The 20,595-nt window shown below is 40.7% G+C and overlaps 1 protein-coding gene across 1 annotated transcript; it reads left to right on the top strand.

Annotated features, from left to right (window-relative positions):
- Window positions 1-28: 28 nt before the first annotated feature.
- On the top strand, window positions 29-10,506 carry IL10RB (interleukin 10 receptor subunit beta). Its single transcript, XM_082768395.1, has 7 exons — window positions 29-606; window positions 1,722-1,845; window positions 3,110-3,279; window positions 5,137-5,303; window positions 6,647-6,797; window positions 7,381-7,538; window positions 9,773-10,506. The coding sequence occupies exons 1-7, from the start codon at window positions 558-560 to the stop codon at window positions 9,983-9,985; spliced, it is 1,032 nt and encodes a 343-aa protein (XP_082624521.1). The 5' UTR covers window positions 29-557; the 3' UTR covers window positions 9,986-10,506.
- Window positions 10,507-20,595: the final 10,089 nt, after the last annotated feature.

Below are 20,595 nucleotides of genomic sequence, written 5' to 3'. Positions count from 1 at the left end.
TGAGGAAAAGCAGCAAACTGTGTTGTATCCCTGTTTAGTTAGTAATAGGAGGAGATCAAGGGGCCAGAAACAAACGTGCTAAGCCTTCACAAAGAACTGGCATTTTCAGCTGGGAGAACTGTTCCGATTGGGATGCTGAATGTTATGGTGGAAGTGGCACGGGCATCTCTGCAGGCCTGGCCCTGAACTCAAAAGATGAACCTTTCCTCAGGTAACATTCCTGTTGCTGGTAGCGAGGTTTGCCGCCCTGCTTCCTCTGACGCCTGTTAACCAATATTTATTTCCCCACCGCACCGCCCCACCTGCCTCCCCTTTCCTCAGCTGCCCCGCTGCGTCCCCACTACGCTCCCTAGAGCCGAGGAGTCGCCGAAACTCATTGATTTTACAATAAAAAAGGGCTTTTCAGCGCCGTGAAGGGCTGCCTGCTCTCCTGAGGGGAAGGCGTGACGAGCGGTGCCCGGCCCGCCCTCAGGAAGAGAGCCGGGGCCGCCCCCGCTGCCATGGCGCGGCGGCGCCTCAGCGCCTGACGGAGGGACGGAGGGAGGGTGGCAGCCGAAATGGCCGGCGCCCTGCGGGGCGCCCTCAGCGCCTGCCTCCTGCTCTACGGTGAGTCCGGGGGGCTCCGGTTGTCGCGGGGTGGGGACGGAGCCGCGGTTTCGGCTGGGGATTTGGGCTCCTCCCCGCCCCGGACCTTTAATGGGGGGGGGGGGGGTCCCGCAAAGCGCCGCCGGGGATCCGCGGGTGGGAGAGGAGGCAGGAGGCTCGGGCTCTGCGCCCCGCACGACCCCGCGTTACCGGGTTATTTGGGGGATTTGTGTGTTTTCACACGGTGTGCCGCGTCAGGGCTTGCTCCTGTGTGCTCTGAGCAATGGTCTGGCCCGCTGGGGCGTGTTTGCCTTGGTCAGGTGTGTTGCAGAAGCGGGGCGAAGTCCCTTCTGCTTTGGCTTCGGTGTCAGCAGTAGTGTTAAAAGGGCTTAATCGAGGTAGTGGACTGGCTAGCTGTGCTGTTTTAGGACTTCCTTTATTCAGTTTCACTAAAGCAAAATCACCTTGTTTCCATCGCTTATAACGAGTGCTGGTTACCGACACGTTTATTGGTGTTATATATTTAATAGACCTCTCGTCTTCAAGGGCACTTCGCGCTTCTCTCTCCTTTTTAAGAGGGTGGTCATTAAACAGAACGAGTAAAGCGTTTTAAATGTCAATACTAATCCATGTAGCAATGATATAGCGAAGATTTTTTTAATTCTTTTAATCTTATGCCCAGTCCTACATAGAAAGACTGTGGTCCTCTTCAGGAAAAAAAAATGCATATATATGCAATCCACACATCAGTGTTTTGCCATAGTACTACCAGAGCACTACTTAGAAAAACTGTGCCTTGCCAGTCTCAGTGAAAGCTCGTGCACATAGCCCAATCGGCACGAAGTCTTAGTCAGCAACGAGCAACTCATTCATAATAAGCTGTGGTGTCATGAGGCAGTACTTACTGGAAGTCGTTGGGGCTAGCTAATTTGGTTTTGTTGTGTAAGCTTTTGTTGCATGATTGTTGGGATGTGTCTAGCCTGTATTAAAGTCTATTTAAAAATAAATTAAAAAAAAAAAAAAAAAAAAGGCCGAGGCCTGAAGGAAAAGAAGGCGGTGTTTATGTTTTGGATGACTGAGAAGTCACTGGAGGAACGCATACTAAGATTTTTGTTTGTTGTTGATTGCCCTAACAGTTTCTGGAACAGTGCCCAAACCCCAAAACGCAAGGATTAATTCAGTTAATCTTCAGAGCATTTTAATGTGGGATCCACCTAGGTTTCAGAAAGGCCGTTTAAGTTATACTGTCCAGTCTAAGAGGTAAGTCTGGTGGAGTTGTCTTTTTTTTTTTTAAACTTTTTTTTTTTTTTGCATTTCTTTTAAGTACCTATCTGTAGCTGTCACAGAAATTCATAAATTCATATTTTCCAGCTGCAGGTGATTGATTTCTTCCCTCTCTTATAACAAGATAGGTAGCTGTCCTTTTCCTTTAGCTTGTGAGAGGCACATCTTCTAAGAAAATACCTCTGCCTTTTACTTAGCTATACATTTCACACCCAAAAGTTTTCTACATACTTTTTTTGAACTGGAAACATATTTTAATGTTGGCTGGTTTTGTTTTTCTCTGCCATGTAGCCATCACATGTTAAGCAGGACTATGGCTGTTGAATCAGGACCTTATCTGGTCTTTCACCTCCCAGCAGCATTTTGTGCTTTGCCACTGGTGCAGGCTGCTTGTTTGTGTCCTTCATAGAAATGCCTGACAATCTGCAGGCCATGGCTCTTCAGCCGAATGCCTCTAAGCTCAGGACATGTTTTCTGAGGTCTCCTTTTGTCAGGTTTGGTGACTTAGTTTTGAACTGTTTTTTCCACTGTGTCCTTCCGAGATGGTCTTTCCTGCCACAGGTGTGTCTGCGGCATACCGCAGTGCTTGACAAGAAAGCCTTGTCTTGGGCCAAATTTCTCCTGCTAATGGCTGAATTCTATTGCAAAGGCAGGATGGGAGATAAAGTTGGGTAGATGGCACCCTCAAGCAGTGCAGGCAGAGAAGAAATCCCCCAAGTCAGGGCCCAGGCCATCTTGGTCAAAAGATTTTTGAGTTCTGGTAGCAGTTACCTGTTGACCGCTACGTTCCCAGCTGGACTTGTGAAGCAAAACAAATAATGTCATCTTTTATTAAATGGTTCAGCTCTTGGGCTCTGTTTTCCCTAGCTTTTCCTTGAGTGCATGTCCAAAGGATCTGAACAAAGCAAAGCCATGCACAGTGATATTGTCTAATATTTGCAGTCTTGTTTAATATCTACTGTCTGTTGAATCAAGTTTTTTAACCACTGTCAAGAAAAGGGTATCTGTTTACTGAGTCATAATCTTAATCTCCAAATTTATCACTAATTTATCGATACACAGAAAATGCTTAATCTATCTGTACACATTTGTAACTTGTTCACGAGTCATAACTGCATTTTAAGAAACGCCACTAAGGCATGTCACTTTTCTAGTTCATTGAGAGGAAAGATAATTTGTCAATTTTATAATGTACACATTATTTATGTGTGTGTTTGTTTGTTTTTCCTTTTCCACATAGCGTCAATTTGCCTAAAGACAAATTTAAAAATTTGAGGACAAATTTGAGTGTCACAGAGTGCGACGTCTCTTCTCTGTCTTTTTATGGAGACTACGAGTTACGGGTCAGAGCGGAGTCAGAAGATAAACATTCAAACTGGGCAGTCATCACATTTAGGCCAATGGATGACAGTAAGCCTTTTTCTAATCTTCCGTGAAAATATTGTCTGCTATTGATGCACCTACACAATTTGCAACAGAAGAAAATCTGTAGCATAAAGATCATTTTAAATGTACTTAAGCTGAACTATAAAATCTTCATTGCAACACTGTTATTTTGTGAAGGCAGCAGTTGCTGTCAGAAAGCACAGCAGATTCACTATTACACCTAAATGTTAGTACTGGTACCTGAAACCTCAGTAAAGAGGCTCTTAAAAAATGGTATTTTTTTCGCTTAGTATAAGGGATTGTTTACATTTTTTAGCCAGGAAGAGATTTTCTTCAAAGATTCAGACTTCCTGCATATCAAAAAAAGTTCAATTACTTTCATCATCGTTGCTGTGCCAGGCAAAAAGGTTTCTTAATAATAAAAATTATTAAGGGATAAAACTCCCAGCAGAAGTTTAGTTGTCAGTCAAGAACTAATCTTCATTGCATAATATTGCCATTCTTAGTGAAGCTTTACAGCCTTTTGTGAACAGTTGTTTAAATATTGCCTCATATTAGAATGCAGAGCTGTTACATGCTGCTTTCATCTGAGCATGGGAATGAGGGAGTGGTTTTTACCAATGAGTATTCTTTATTTTTTATGTTTTTACTGTGTTCATGAGCAAAATCAAATTCTTGTAGACTGATTTTACCCAAGGCTTTTTTCTCCTCACAGCTGTTATTACAAAACCATGCCGGAAGCTTTTGTAACACTTTGTCTTTGAGAAGCACTGCTTAAGATCCTTTCTCACTTGCTCAGCCTTCGTTTGTTTGAATTTCACCATTTTCTTCCTTGGATTTCAGACTGTAACATTGCCATTTACAGCCTTGTTTTTCAAAATGCTTTTATTGGTTCTCTCCCTGGAAGTGTAATATTGATATAATTTAATCTGCCTAGAACAGAAGCTCTGGAACATAGCACAGAAAAAAGTAGATATATCAAACGTTACAAGTGTAAATTACATCCAAAGAAAGTAAAATACAATAAAAAATACAGATGGGTTTACAGACCAGAGATCAAACGTGTAAATCATTAACAGTTGTAATCTGACATTCATTTGAAAGAGAGCATAGGCTTCAGAACAAGCTTGGCTTTTGAAAGACAGTTTATTTTTGAACTGGAAAAGTGTGGTTATAAAACTACTTGGAAAGAAAGATCTGGGAGTACTGGCCAATTGGCCAAACCTCCGAGGAAGGCACGGAGGTTTTCATGTTGTCATAGCTGATCTGAGCAAGGGATCATGATAAAAATGTCTGATATTCCTTGTAGTGTTATAATTTCTGGTGTTGCAGTGTTGTTTTTTTGCTTTAAAAAATTCCACGCTGCATTGTAGGGATAGCCTAAGAAAACAAGAGTAACCAAGAACCTCCTCACATCATATTTCACAAGTTCAAAAACATATTCTTGAGCACTACATTAATTTATGTTTCAGAAAAATACATTGTTTTAATTAAACACACATTTGTCAAGGAATGCAAAATGATCCGTATATTGAGTTCTTCCTTTCCTAGACAGATGTTGCAGCAGCTTGACTCAGGAGGAGAAGTGAGACATAACTTATAGAAACAGTCCTTCCTCCCCCAGGGGTACCCACAGCTGGCGAAAGAGAACTGTGTTAATTGGGTATATGGGATACATAACTTGCAAAAACAAATCCCTCTGAAGACCAGTTCAATAAAGAAATGCTTTATTTTTGCCTGACCCATGGCAGGAAATTACTTTATTCTAATATATTAAATGAATTAAAGCATGAGTTGTCATAGGTTGTATGAAAACTCAACTTGGAAACAACAAGAAACTGAATTCTGCTCTTTCATCTCTTCCACCATTGTCCTATGTAGCAATCATTGGGCCACCTGATGTAAAAGTGAAGTCTGAGTCGGGGTCTCTGCACGTGGATTTCACAGGCCCTGTTGCTGAACGCGAACATGACAGGTGGTCCTTAAGGCAATATTATGGCTCGTGGCACTACAGATTGCTGTACTGGAAGAAGGGCAGAAATACAGAGGTAACTTCTGATTCCTGGGTGTTGTGACTCTCTGAAATTGAGACATTGTTTTCTTGGTGAAGTGATGAAGTTTCAAAAACTAACAGTGTTGAAATAAAAATGTATCCCTACTATTTACAGTGTAATAAAGCCTAGTCGTTACTACTTGGATTTGGAGCAAAACAGCAGGTAGTTGTGTAGCTGAACAGTAGCGTGGATATAATTTGCTCTTTCCGTAAGTAGAAAGAAGTGCTTCATTATGAGAGTTTATTCCCTCAGTTAGTGATGCGGTGATCCCCACCAAAGCTGTGTACTTCACACCTAATAACCACAGGTAAGCTTAGATGCATCAGTCATGTGAATATGGAGATAAGCTGATTTAGATTCAAGTCTCATGTCATTCGAGAATTGGTGCTCTTTGTGGAACTCTGAGCTTTGAATACCACTGTGGCAGCAGCCTGCTGTTACTGTGGTTGCTGCCCTTCACCTTTTACCTCATCACTTTCTGTGAGTTGTAATTTGCCTTCTTTGTCTGACAGACAGCCTTTTCCACAGACAGATGTGTTACTCAGCTCGAAAGACCTCTCCGTACAGAATGCATGGTGAAAGATCATGAAATAATGTATTAATTATTTAAGGTCATAAGCTGTATTACAGAAAAGGAGGAGTTGCTTTACTGGAAGCTATTAGTCACAGAACAATTAGAGCTGTGTACATCAGTACTATTTGTATCTAACAGGGCTCCACTACATACAGTTCTGGTTTGTATTTGTTACCCTGCAAAATTTCTTGCCATTCAATTCCGGAAAACAAGGGACCTTCAATTCCCCAATCCCCTACTGCTTTTCAATTCCAAAGTTACAAGAAACAAAGGTATTGCTGCATATGGGATGCAAACTTAAGAAATGTACCACGGAAAGTGAGAACTTCAGTTAGAAACTGTGCTTGTAATGCTTCAGAATGAGTCTGGGAAATTTCCCATCATGATCAAAGAGGCAAAAGGGTAGGCTATGTAGCTTCATAGGTTGTTTCTCTAAAGAGGATGCCTCCTTTGGTGAGGCGCTTGTTTCTCTCTGCAAGCATCTCATTAGTGACATCTCTAACCTATAACTTTACTGATGCAGCTAGAAACACCCGAAGTCAGTGGTATGAGTGGTCTCACACTCTAACCACAGGTGAAATCAGTGTAGAATTAGCAGTTATTTGGTATTGGTAGGGCATTTTGGTCTGCCTTGAAAAGCTTGATTCACACTGCAGCTATAAGCTGTTAGGGTTTATCATACTAAAATTCATTTTAATTACTTAGCCTATTCACTAAGCTTTCCTTTTTTTTTTTTTTTTTTTGTATTCTTCTCTTTTATTAGGTAATTCACATAGATACTAAGCATAACTCAGAAATATTATCTCAGTTGGAGCCATGGACAGTATACTGTATTCAAGTGCAAGCAGTTATTCCTGAGTGGAACAAAACGGGGGAATTGAGTCAAGAGCTTTGTGAGCAGACCACCCACAACGGTAATAATCTGGAGCATAAGAATTGTTATAAACGTGGTACTGAGTTAGGCAATGTCAAAAGGTGTCCAAAATGAAAATCAGTGTAATGTGTAAACCTTCCAAAAATTGGTATTTCTTATTTTAGTACTGTTTGTTGGTTAATACATGTGCACCTTTGGAACTGAGGGGTTAGAAACTAAGTGAAAACTACAACCAGTTGGGCACTGGTCACAATCATTCCTCTGTGGAGGTCTCTGTGTTGCTCGTACTCTGAAGATAAGAGCTAAAAGGAGCCCAGGCTCTTCACTGATCACTCAGTGTTTCTGAATTTCCTTTAATGTGAGTTTTACTCACTATTGTATGAAAGCTTTTGTTCCACATGCTTGTAGCTGAGAAAGGAATTGGACTTCATATTACATATTGCCAGTGTCTGTTGTGAGGCTAGGCCACGAGACTTTTTCTCTGTAATACGCAGCAGTCATTAATCAATAATGAAGACAATTTTTAAAATAATTTTTATTCACTTTCCCCAAAAGTGATAATTTGTAAAGAGTATGTACAGAAATTAATCACAGTTCTAATATTTTTTCTTCTGTCTTTGCAGGTGTAACTCCTGTGTGGATAATTGTGACTCTTCTTTTAGGATCAATGCTGGCTTTTATAATACTTGTTCCTGTCTGTTTCTTTTGCTTCTTGTATCTATATCGATTCACCAAACATGTCTTCTGCCCTTCATATGTTTTTCCACAACACTTGAAAGAGGTTTGTATTCTACCTTATACAATTAAAATCAGCATCTTTGGTAGAACTGTCTGCTTTTCAAAGCTTCTCTGTGGCCAAACGTTTCAAATGTCTTTTATTTTGCATTCTTTCATCTGCACCTGATTGTTAGCCATCTGAGGGGCTTTTAGACTATAAAGAGGAAAGGTGGTTATTGGTAGGTGGGTTAGAAGAACCCCTTCTGTTACCTGCTTTTGTATAGTTGTGTATGGTAGAACTTCTGAGAATCATTCGAATAGGTGTAAATGATGAAGTCCTGAAATTTGGTGGGGAAATAACTGACAAAGGTACTTCTTAATGTGAGCAAGGTGGTAGAAATTAGTTTGTCTAATGTTTAATTTCTCACATTGTAAGGTTTTAAATTTTGCATGAATTTTACCAGTTTTTTCATCAAGTTCTGTCACTGCGTAAACAGAGGTAGAGTGTTGCAATCAGACTGCCTTTTGAAGTATACCGAACAGTATAATAAACTGTAAAATACAGAATGGTCCAAAATACTTAAAAGCTGACCAATTTAAACACTTGGCACAGACTTTTATTCCTAAAGCAATTGCATAATTCTCAGTGTGAAGCTTTATATGGCTTAGAAACAGGATGTTTTCTTGCATTTTCAAGTGAGAGAATAACAGGTGTTAACCTCTATTTCCATTTCCTCTTCTTAGATAGTGAGCAACTGTGATCGGTCTCCACTGTCTCATTTTGCACTTAAAATTGTACATCTGTTTTGAAACAAAGTTCCTTCATGTATGTACTAAAACTCAACTTGAGCAAAGAGTTTACTGAAATCTGAAAATTCAAGAAGTAATCGATCAATAAGACCAATGAACATTAACCATTACTTTGGGGGAATACCACTGACCTTGTTACCCCTTTAGCAACTTAAATGCTGTGTCACAATCTCTTCCAAGAAACAAGGCTATACAGAATGTTACATACGCTAAAGTTGCTAACTCACACTCTTCTAAATTTCCTACAGTTTCTCTTCAGTCTTCCATTTTGACTTGTTCAGGGATTATTAGCACACTAAGGCTTTGCAGCTGCCTTAGCAATCATCTTGCACATCAAGTTAAGCACACATTCAGCACATAGTAACTTGCTGAACCTGGGGCTCTGCTGCTGTGAAGGCAGACTTCCTCTGATCTCTGCAGGATAAGGTCAAACTTCATTTTCTCCTTTTCTTGTGCGAAACCTGTGAGCAATCTTCATTTTGTGTAAGTGGCTGATACTGGTTAATAAAGGTCAGTCATACTTAAGTATAATGACACTTATCAAAGGCAGTGGCTTAACTGCACAAACACTTGAGATTGTAGGTTACTGACACAACGTTTCAAATCAGAGCTTGCCAGAAAAAAAGTCTTCTAGTAACCATATTAGCGTAGGTTTTTTTGTTTGTTTAATTATAGTGAACAGGACTCCTGCTAAAGCAGTTTATTATATGTAAAATGCATTAAAAGCGTAGGTGACAAGGTTCAGGTCACAGAAACAAAATGAAGTTTTACTCATCTAGCTGCTACCAATAAATTGAACTGCCCCATGAGCTGCCAAAATCAGTGGTTGACATGTTATTACTGTGTCGAGTAGGTGTGCTATCCTTGTGTTGGCATTCAAAATACAGTTGTGACATCCTGTTAGGACTGTGATTCTGGAGGCTGATTCCATCTTATCAATAGAACATGGAGTGGGAGGAAGCTGTGATATTTCAGTACCAAAATTAAGTCATCTTTCTCACAGAACTGTGTAGCTCTGCAAATCTCCCTCCATGTCCTTTACTTGTTTAAACAGTCATGTTTTATGTTGACATTTAAAGCATCTCTCTTCGATGTCTCAGCTAGCAGCTCTCTGATCTGGTAGGGATGATTCACATCTCTTGGAGCTATTCTGCAAATCTCTCTGTGAACTACTTCACCTACAGTGAGTTCGCTGTCTTTAGTTTTTCTTTCCAAACAAAAACCTAAGTAGATTTTTTTAAGAAAGGTTATGTTCCAAAGAAATTGCTGATCCCACAGTATGTTCTTCCAAATAAAGACATTTTTGACTTGTTCCCAAGTCTTGCACAGGACACTGAAATGAGCAAAGAGGTTACTATGTTGTCACCACTGTGACTTCTGAGGACTGAGAAAGCTTGATCATGTGGGAAAGCAATGTAAAAGATTTCTAAGTAAATGGGATGGGGATGGCTGGCACAGCTTACTTCTCATTTCCTCTTTCCTTCACAGTTTTTGAGCAAGCCTCCTAGCGGTTCGCAGTTTTTTTCTCCGCTTCCCCAAGAAGAGCATCATTTTTATGACAAGCTAACCGTCGTTTCAGAGGAATCTAAAACTCCAAGTGATGAGACTGTGGATGAGGCCAGCAAAACAACAGAGCACCATCAGGACTCGGAACAAGAAGTTTCTGATTCAAATATATTACCAGCTTCAGAAAGGAACTAAATACACTCCTCATACTTCAGTCAGGTTGAAAGAAAAGCAAAGGCTGTTGAAGTTTATCTTATTGCTGCGTTCTTAAGACACCTGAAATTCATACGTGAAGCTCTGAATACAATCATTAATTTTTAAGGTGCAAGAAACTTCACTATAGATGAGGAGTTAAATTATATGTATTTTTGCCACTGTTTTTAGTGGCTCACTGTTCAGTTGTAGCAATACCTAGGACTACATTATGACATTAATTTAAAAGCATGTATCAGATACATGATACTAGCTAATGTAACTGATGGACTATTTATTGTGAAAGCTAATCAAAATGGCATACTGTAAAAGGTTTGTAAAAGAAGATTATATTTTCCAAAGAAAGAGTTGATTGGACTTATTTTTTTAATGAGAAGTTGCGTATATTTCTTAATATATCCTTAGTGGTGTAATCTTTCTATTGTTTTTTTTTTAACTTCATGCAAGATTATAAAGTCAAGCACGGTAAGTTGTGTACCAACATAATAAAACAAACAGGAATATTCAGTGTTTTGAGTTGCAAATGTTATTTATGTCATTGCTAAGGATAATGGGAACATACCAGTACGCTGCCAGGTAGCCCTCTCTTCAGGTATCATTCAGTCCCCTGAGCTTCTGCCCTGCAGCTTCTTACTAAACTTTGCCTGCCTAATCCAGAGTCCACTGAAGTCTGTGGAAAACTTTGCAGCTGAAGTGGGAGTTAAAAGTAAACCCAGGTGGATGTTACACATTACATAATGCACTCTCACCTTTATTGATCTGCTGCTTTGTGTCAAGGTTATGTCCACACCAACAGCAGGGCATGAAGTGTGACGCTTTGAGTGATGCAATTTACTGTATATATTATTACATGAAAATGACAGTGAAAAATTAAATTGGCAGAAAAAGTGACTTGTTACAAATGAAATTGTGTGTAAAGTGTAATATGATATGGAAATCACAACATTTTGGGCTATAGCTTTGAAGTCTGTTATTTAATGCATAAATATTGACATCTTAGGAACTGTTGCAGGAAGAAAACAGGAGGAGAACAGATATTGATTCCTTGTACCAGCCAGCTATACATAATCTGCACTAGCTTTTTCTGCACTCCTTAATTTTCATCATACTTTATTTTAATGAACCATTTGGGATATGGGAAATCATTTTCGCTGTGTTTTTTAAAACATCTTGGTTCACTGATGTTCTTGTTCACCTCACACCAAAGCTATTCTGTGAGTGCTAGCCCTCTCCACCACAAAAATGTAGCTGTGTGTTCCTTATCCCTCTTTTCATGGTAGCAACTTCTTCAGTAAGTTGCTAAGCTATCACATAGCACAGCTCCTATGACTGATGCATGTGCTAGTTCGCTGGCCAGCTGATGTCAGAAGAGATTTGAAATTTTGCTACCTTTTCCTGGTTTTTAGGGGAGCCTCTTTTGACTATCTGACTGCTAATTTTCATGGAAGAACACAAAGTTACTGTCTCTCAGCAGTGGCTGAAGTCAATCAATGGGTTCAAAGGTTTTGATGAGGGTACAGATAGGGCTGTCCCATGTGCTGTGCCACCTAATCACAGACCCGCTGGTAAAACCCAACCTAAAAATAAAAACCTTGGTTATTCAGAGATACGGTCTTCTTAGATTAAAGCAGGAAGAATCTGCATAGGAACATAGCCTGAACTCTTGAGGGTTTGGCTTTCCCCATCTAAAAAGAGGAAGTGTTTCCCCTCGTGTCTTTGCTGATACCAGTTGTTGTGGTGTCACAAGAGAGGAGAGGGAAAGGCTGTTCCTCTTTCAGCCTGTTCAAATGTGAAGAAAGGCAGGCTTTGTCTTGATAGCCTTGTGTAACTTTTTAATAAGGAGCATGTGGTCATACAAGGAGCTTGTATGCCACGAAGAGCAGAAATGAAGGTGCTGATGCAGAGTATGTTTTGTAAAGACTATCCTGAATGGGTGGAGAGACATCCTGTGAAATTCTGATTAGATTGTCTTGTGTCTGAAGTCTAATTTCCTCCAGAGCTAACCTCATAATCAGGGCACCAGCTGACAGTCACGTCTGCTTGCTTGTCTGCTCTCCCTTGACTCATAGAAGCATCCAACAGTCCTGTCTGTGCACTGTTGTAAAGCACAGTTTGTGTGGCTGTTTATAAAGGAAACTTGAAGGAGTGTTAATGAGTTGACCTTTTGGAGGACTGTGATTAATGTTTCATTCCTGGCTTCTCGCCTCCGCTTCAGTCACCCAGTTGCACTGTCCTTGTTCTATCATTGCCTCATCTCTTCCACGAATATCAAGGTATGCAGATACTGCAGTGATGGGAGAGACAGAAGTCCCCTAAGCAAGCAGGCAGATGTTGTGTGTAATAATAGAGCCAGCAAGAGAAGGGGAAGGCCTGTAGCTAAAGTGTACAATACCTGAAAAATCTCAACAAGGATGTTCAGTGCATTGAGAGAAGAACAAGGGAAACTACATTTAATGAAAGATAGAAGATAGATTTAGCTTGCTGAACCAGGCACTGTATTTCTTGGATGACTCCTAGTTTCCTTGCTAAGTTTGGCTCTTCTGACACAGGGCTTGAACAGGGTTTATGACCAAAAAGACTGACAATCTGTATTTCTGAAATGTTCACCTGCGGTGCAGGTGTTCATGAGTGCTCACCTCCAGCAGGCATCATCCACAACAGTGCAAGGAACCTGCCGTGGACAAAATAAGTTCTTCCAGTACGCATAAAAGGAACTTTGTGTGAAATTTCAGCCACACAGTACAAAGAACAAACACAGAGCAGTGCAACAAGGATGTGGAGAACTCACAGCGCTATGGAAAGGGAAAGCCCGGCTCATTTTTCACTTCTGACTTCTCACCTCTGACATATTTGTTCGCCTCATTTCTTACTAACCTGACTAAAGCCAAGCCAAGCCATTAATTTCTCCAGCTTTTACTCACACTTTGCTAAGCAGCTTTTCTGGGGGATTTCAGTTTTGTTTTTTTTTTCCAATGCTTTTTATTTATTTATTTAATGAGCTAAGGCCCAGTAAATCAGTCGCAGGTAGACAAAAGGGCTAAGTGACCAGGGGTGATGTATTTGGAAACTAACTCTTGCCTCGAGGCCAATCCCCCAGGCTCCCCTACGTCAATACCTTCTTTGACAGGCAACCAGTTGAGACCCTTCTCTGGAAGAGTTTCTCCTTCCTTGCTGACTACAGATGAAACCTAGGCTACTTTCTCCTCCTAGGCAGGGTTAGCCCATCCGAATACCTCTCAGACATCTTGTGCTCCTTCTTTCTGCGTAAGGTAGTAGGGACTGGCACCAAGGCAGGGCATGGCTAAGGCCAGATGCAGCAGTGCCACTCTAGAGTAATTCAGAGCTTTCTTAAGAGCTCCTAAAAGCGACCCAGATATATTTTCTTCAGGCCGACCTGTAGCTTGGTTTGCTCCAGGAGTCTTCCTGTTTGAAAATGAGCCCTGACAGGAATGCATTTGTAGGTGAGAGCCCTCCTCCTTCAGACAAAAAAAAAACAAAACAGGGCTTCATGTGGCAGACACACTCTGCTCGTGTACGGTGTGGTGGGTATGCTCTGCTCCTGGACGTGGCTTAAGTCTTGCTCAGGCTTGTGAGCCTCAATGGGATTGCTCCTTGAATCAGACGGCTCATTAACAATGAAGCACCAGGCAGAGCTCATTCCAGGAAACAACCTGGTGAGGAATCTGAGCTTGGCAGTCACTTTATTTAATAAATATGAATCACTTTTTTCTAATAAATATGGAAGGGAAAGCCATCACGACATCATTCCTCTGTTATCTACAGAATGCCTCACATCGCAGCTAAGGAGGAGGGGATTGTACAACCTGATTCCCAAACTAATTGGCAAAAGACCTAAATCCTGGAAAATTACTGACCAAAAGGCCTCACAATCCTACAAATACTGATCCCAAGCAAGACCTCCTGGAGCTCTCCAGGGACCACAGCAACCCTTGATCTCCCCCTGAGCTGGGACGCCTCTGAGGGGAAGTGCCCCTTGGGGCTCAGCCTTTTGGGGAACAACCTCCCACGCCGACAAATGCTGAGGAGTGGGGTGAGTAATTCGGTCTAGGGGGTATTTTGGGGGCCCTCAACTGGAGTTAGAAACCACTCAGGACCCTGCAGTAAGTCTTGGGTGAACCTAGCCATTCACAAATCTTTAACTAAGCTACTGTAGCAAATTTCTTTAGAGCATTGTGTTAATTAACTAATACTTAGATGTATTAAAGTGCTGTTAAAATCATATAATCTATCCTTGTTCTTTGCTATAAAGGTATATAATAAATCTGTACTTGGTGCTACAGTAAAGTTGTGTAAAATCTAATTGGCATAGCCAGCAGGACGGCAAGCAGTATCACCAAGGATTTACAAAAGCTCAGTATTCGTCCCAATCCCACCTTCCCAGGGGAAAGGGCCCATAAGAAGTGGTGTTCCTGGGAAGCTGTAGAAAAGCAGCTAAACACTTTTAGAGGTTCGAGTAAGGATGGGAAAGATAAAGGTGTAATCTGTAAAATGCTGGGGACATGCCTGGAAGCCACGTGTCAAGAAAAAGGAGAAACAACCAGTAAAATGCAAGATTTGAAGAATGAAATAAAGGAACATGAATCTACTGTCCTGTTACTATCAATAAAAATAGAACTGCAAAGACAATTTTGAGAAGCTCACTTGAAGGAACAAAAGTTATGGGAAAACGTTGAGATGATGTTAATGCAAGCCCCCAGATCCCCTGATATAGTTTAAATCCAAAAGCTAATTGTATCACATGAGGAATGGGGTGATAATATTTGGGGTGATTCAAGTAATGATGGCTTAGATGAAGATGACCACCTCTGCCCACCAGGGCCTCCCCAGTATACTGCTAGGCCAATTATAAGAACTGAAGAAACTTTAGGGCCACAGGGTGGAGCGGCAGACTGCACTAGAAAAATAATCCCCTCTGTTTCGACCCAAATGACCCATTTGCAAGAAGGCTGCTGCCTGAAACAGAATAATGACAGTGTATGTGAGCGTCTGGAGAAGACAGGGTGTTACTGAACGGGGATGAATCCAACAGGTACTGGGGACCGGGTGGCCCCACAGCTATCCCAGGTGGTACAAGGCACCTGGTACCTCCTCAGGGAAACAATCATTTTAAAAGCTGATCTTCACTCTCTTAATAAAAAACACTGTATAAGAATCTGTGGTATCAAATTAATCATATTTTTTGAGGTGGGTCAGGAAATAACCAATGTTAGTAGGCAAAATGAACTTTCTAGTAATCTTGCTATCAAGTAAGGAGCATGGACTATCTGTACAAATCAAGGCTCCTTCCCTTGCTGTTGTACCACCATGGGAAAGAAAGGTGAAAATAGCTATTTTTATTTCACAGAAAGTACTGCAAATAATCCACAGTTTTGTCTGCATACAATATACTGGGAATTGCTCGTTCCATTTGCTCTTTCATTTTCCTGTTGCCTTCGACATCATGACACTCTTGTTGTCTCATTCCTACTCCCTTGCAGCTCCTAGCGTTTACATTTCACTTTTTAAAAATAGGCTGCAGGGTTCTCAGAGCAGGGCCTTCCTTTACAGATCTGTGTGAGTAACGTAGCTACAAAGACTATGTAAATCACGCATAAATCACAACCAGAACCATGTGTGGGTTAGATTTTCAGACATGCTGATGTGACTGGTGATATAACGAGGCTCTGAAACTCACCCTAATCAAGAACAACTTGCTGATCATTACAAAGTGTTATCTATAAAGATGAAAACTGTAGATATATCATAGTTAGGCATTGTGAAGACACTTGATAGGTTTTCCAAGGCTGTAAAAAGACAGCTTGACAGCAGTCTTTCCACATTCTGGTGCCTGGTTGGTGCAAATGATGACCCCTCTGTCCAAATCCTATTGCACTGCTCTGACCAGATACCTGTGTTTTATTCACCTGAGTTATCTTGTGTGCTGAAATTATTCAGCTGTCTTGTGGCTAAAGGCATTTGTGATATGCAGTATCATATCTGACTCCAAAACTTCTTTGTCCTTGTAGATCTTAATGTGTGAGGAGGGTCAGAAGAGAAGGGAAAGAGCTGAACTTCAGTGTTTTTCTAGAACTTCGTGAGTGTGAGAATAAAATGCTAATGCAGGAAATATCCCCCTGAACCCTTACCCTAGAGGACTCATCTCTTCCTCTGCTTGGGGCTGAAGCTTTTGACTGGCCACCTGGACCACATGGAGGAATACCTTACCAATTAAGTAGCTGCAGGAGGAAAAGAAGTTGGGATTACAAGGTAGAGGACAGGCTCTATCTGGAAGGCTTAAGGTAGCCGATCAGTTCTCATCTCAAACTATAACCGCGTCCTGGACAGTACCTGCAAAAGTCAGGGAAAAATCCCCACTAGGGTACAAACCTGCAAAGATGAAGAAAACAGAATCAGAAAACGTCCAGTTGCTGTGTCTTTGCACCAGTTGGTCAGACTGAAGTGTGAATTAGAATGAGAAGGGATATGGAAATATTTTAGAAAACTTCAGCTGCTGTTATGTAGCTTTTCCTGATGTGAAATACTCTGGTCTAAATGACAGCGTACTCTCAAAAGCAAATTGCTTGTAACACGTGATGGAAGAATTTGCGTCACATAGATAAAACTTGCATTTCTTGACAAAATACTTGTGGAAAAAATCTAAACAATAGACTTGCTATAACCCATGCCACTCTATTTGGAAGGGGGAAAAGAGTCTACTTTTATCAAGCGATCAAGGGTTTCATGTGACCACAGCAATCCAACCACACTTTGTCCAAAAAAATGTAGAAATAGGGCCCAAATGTGTAAACACCATGCTGGGAAGGAAGCAGGCCGTCTTGTTGACTATATACTTCACCTGTAATATTTTCAGCTTCCAAACTATGTAGAGAAGCTATTAATCAGCTGCAGAATACGAATGTATTAACAAAAAGTTTTTTAAAAAATATTTAATTAGTTTCAGTGTGCCTCGGTGAGCTTCTGCACAAGGCAGAATCAGTAGGACATATTCTGACTTCAGTAAGATTTTCCACATCTTACCACAGACAAGGAAAATTAGCTTAGGTGAAAGGAGAGAAATGCAGGGTTTGTAATGGGTCAGGCTATAAATGAGTCAACTTTTCACTGTTGTGAATGAGGCAAATACCACACAGACTGCACAAACCACAGTACAGTCCTCAAAACATGTAAATCAATCCTTCCCACTATGTAGCATTAATAAGAGCTATATCCAGTACTGGGAAAAGTCAGGAGGACCAAAAACCATGCTCCGTGAAGGTGGATGAAAAGAACTGGTATTATGCGGCCTGTCAAAAAGAAGTCTGGTGGTGACATAATGATAGTTTTCAAATGTATGGAGGACTTTTGAAAACAGGAATAAACCGTTTCTTTGCTATGTCCATGACTGACATGAAAGCAGTTACAAGCCTGCAACAAGACAGACATCAGGAAAAGTTTTCTAACGATGAGAATAGAAAAAGAATGGGGGATACTGCCAAAGTGGCAGAAAATCTCACTCTAAAAACAAATGCCCATTAGGAAGGAGATAGTTACAACTGGTGCTGCCTTCAGGCTGTACAATAAAGAGCTGGACTTCCTAAGGTCCTTCCTTCCTGAACCTATCTTTCTATACTTTTAAAGCAAGATGAAATACTGTATTTGCTTCTTTTATCCTGTTCCAGAGCTGACATGAGAAGAAACAAGCAAATGATTTCTCCTTTGTCTGTCAGCCAACTGAAATAAATTCGGTGGAGCCTGCCTGGCTTAGCTTCCTCCGTGACACGTGTGTTTTAGGATTGACTTTGGTGACCACAGGAGTGCACATTGTCTTCCCTTCTGTTTGGTTGCCTGTCTGCTGGTGATAGAGCTTCTCTTATAACAGATTTTATCAACACCAATGTCTGTTTCTTTCTTCTATAATACCAGTGAGGAAGTTGCATTCAAACTTAGCAGAACATAAACTGTAAATTTTGTCGCTTTTATATCAGCTTATTCAACATTTCTGGCAGTAAGAAACTAGGAAGCTAGTTGTAGTTCATTTCATGGTCTAGACTGCACAATGGTTATTGTGAAATGTGACTTAGATAAGTAATTTGCCATAAAAAATATTTTCCTATAAACTGCACATGAGATAACAAATCATCATAGGATAAATCTGGCTCAAGGTCAGAAATGACCTGCAAGCAATACATCTTCCTAAAAATCATGTTATATCCATGCATTTATCTTCCACAGGCTAGAGTATAACATGTTACTTCTCTCAGTAGCTGCTCTCTCTTGAAGTGCAGAAGGAAATGTTTGGGTTTTTTGTTTGTTTGATTGATTGTTTTTGGTTTTGTGTCTGTAAGGCTTTCATCACTGAGCAGGCTTTATAATTATCAGCTCTGCCTTATAGATGTTTTAAACCAGCCTCAGCATTTTTGTATCAGCATACTCCACATCTTGCAAGAATGCATGTTGGGTAATTCCTGCAGCCAACTCATAATTTTAAAGGGCACGGTTTTCCTCCCACTAAGAGCGAAGAAAAAAATGTACTAGGCGTATCTCTTAGCTTTTCACACTTTGTGATTGCACTAGCCAAGAGCTGGCAGTCACACACTCTCAGAAACCAAAAATTTCACTTGACCAACATCTTCCTCTCATCCTGTGGAAAGCACTGCCACCAGCACCCACAGCCTGCTCCCTACCTTGGTTTCAAGGGCATTTGGGTGCTCAGGAAGCTGTTAGAGGCTGTGTGAAGCACTCTGCCAGCAGCCACCTGCAGGTGTTGCTCATATCTGTGCAGCAGCAGGCGGCAGGCACAAAAGAACATAGGTGTCTGCATGACTCCTCCTATAAGAGCGTGTGCGTCAGAAAAAGTGACAGACACTTCAGGAAACACTGAACTCATGTACTTCCCAGAAAAGGAGGCGCAACCCTTGGGGAGAAGTCTGCTGTTTCTGCGCAGTAAAACTCATCTCATGGTAGGGAAGAGCTGGGGTATAGGCTCAGTCTGACCCTGAAAGACAGGAGGTGCCTTCCGCAGCTGGAGGAGCATAGCATCAGTGATGTGCAACGTGAAGAAGGCCTGGTGGGTGTCAGCCACGAGCACTGTGGACATAACAACATGACATTTAGCTCCCTAATCCAGAGAGCCCTAGTTGTTGTTAGGACTGTGGCCAGAAGATATCAGTATTAGAAAATTACCAGAGAATTACTAACAATGGACTAACAGAAAATTACATTCTATGATAAAATTGGCTGCCACTGGGAAGCTTGTGTCCTGAAAAAGTCATTTCTGTATTTACAAGCTAATAAAAAATCATCACCCTTTCATTCCGTTTATGAAAAAGTACTGGCAGTACTACAGCTATGTTCAACATTGCTTTGAAATCCTCTTGTTAAGACTTCAAAGGTACTTCAGCAGTACTAGTATACTTTTTTTACAGCTTCATAAAAAAAGGATAAATAATAGCCTTTGTCTTAAAGAACACCTGTTTACACAAACCTACACAGGAAGTTGTGGTGAAGCTGAAGATATCTGACAGATCGTGTCCTACTTTGGTGCTTTCATCACAATACTGCTTCTCCTCACCGATGGCCTATTGACTACATCATATCATGATTGTGATGGCCCCCACTGAGTGGTACTCACAGCCTAAAAAATCTGTTATTTGCTCAGTTCTGCTACATAATAAATACACTTCTGCGTTATGTATTTGTTGCATTGCATAGCTATTGATGGAAATAAATTAATAATAGAAGCCTGAAACTAACTTTACACTGATGGTTTAAACACTCCATCAGTTATTTTTTCCTTAAAGAAATTGTGCTAGGCACAGGCACTTGTAGCACTCTAGGTAACATTATACACTGTGTGTTTCAAAGGACATGGTTGTTCACAGCCTCTTATATAACCTCACTGTAATGGTATTAGCCTCTTCTTAATCATCAGTCTTTTTGATAAGATAGGTGTGCACCTTTTACATCACTGAGTTGGTTATTTTTTTACAAATTGGTTTTACATTCATTCATCAACAAGAATCAATAGCATCTGGATTTCATAAGCACAGTTAGATAAAATAGGTACTGGATTTTTATTATGAACTTAATTTTGGTATTTCTGACAATGTTGATTTCATAGGATCTCACCTTCATTCACCTTTTTGGGAACACTTGGAAGTAGAATATGACTGAGATATAGGCAGTTCCCTGAAGCACGTTTAATGACTGTCTTCAATGTAACACTACACCAGCACTCACATCTTTTGGGGTTGTGTGACTGGCGTATGTCTTCAGTGACTGATCAGAAGGGTGCACAATAGTGTTCTCTGGTCCCTAAGAATCTGATTCTTATGGCTCAAATCTCTTTTAAAAGGACTTTTATAGTAATTTAAAAAAATAATAATAATAATAATAATAAAAAAGATTCTTAATGTCAGGTAAATAACAGCAGTTGCAGCAGATGAACAAGCAAAACTGGCATTGTGGTTACCTGTTGATGACCGGCCTGGAAAAGCAAAACGTGGGAAGGTTATCACATAAAAGAAGATGATGCAAACCACAGAAATAATCTGTCTGGATCAATTTTTGCCATCTCAGATGGTACAGGCGAT

Source organism: Aythya marila, assembly GCF_965140915.1.
Source record: "Aythya marila genome assembly, chromosome: 1".
Classification (NCBI taxonomy): Eukaryota; Metazoa; Chordata; class Aves; order Anseriformes; family Anatidae; genus Aythya; species Aythya marila.
The sequence above is the reverse complement of the archived record's forward strand: the minus strand, read 5'-3'. Positions and strand labels throughout refer to the sequence as shown.

Bases quoted from the DNA above. Each gene is read 5' to 3' on its own strand.
- IL10RB (XM_082768395.1), top strand. From the start codon at position 558: ATGGCCGGCGCCCTGCGGGGCGCCCTCAGCGCCTGCCTCCTGCTCTAC. The intron at 5,304-6,646 runs GTAACTTCTGAT...CTCTTTTATTAG, and splicing joins AGAAGGGCAGAAATACAGAG to GTAATTCACATAGATACTAA. The intron at 7,539-9,772 runs GTTTGTATTCTA...TTTCCTTCACAG, and splicing joins TTCCACAACACTTGAAAGAG to TTTTTGAGCAAGCCTCCTAG.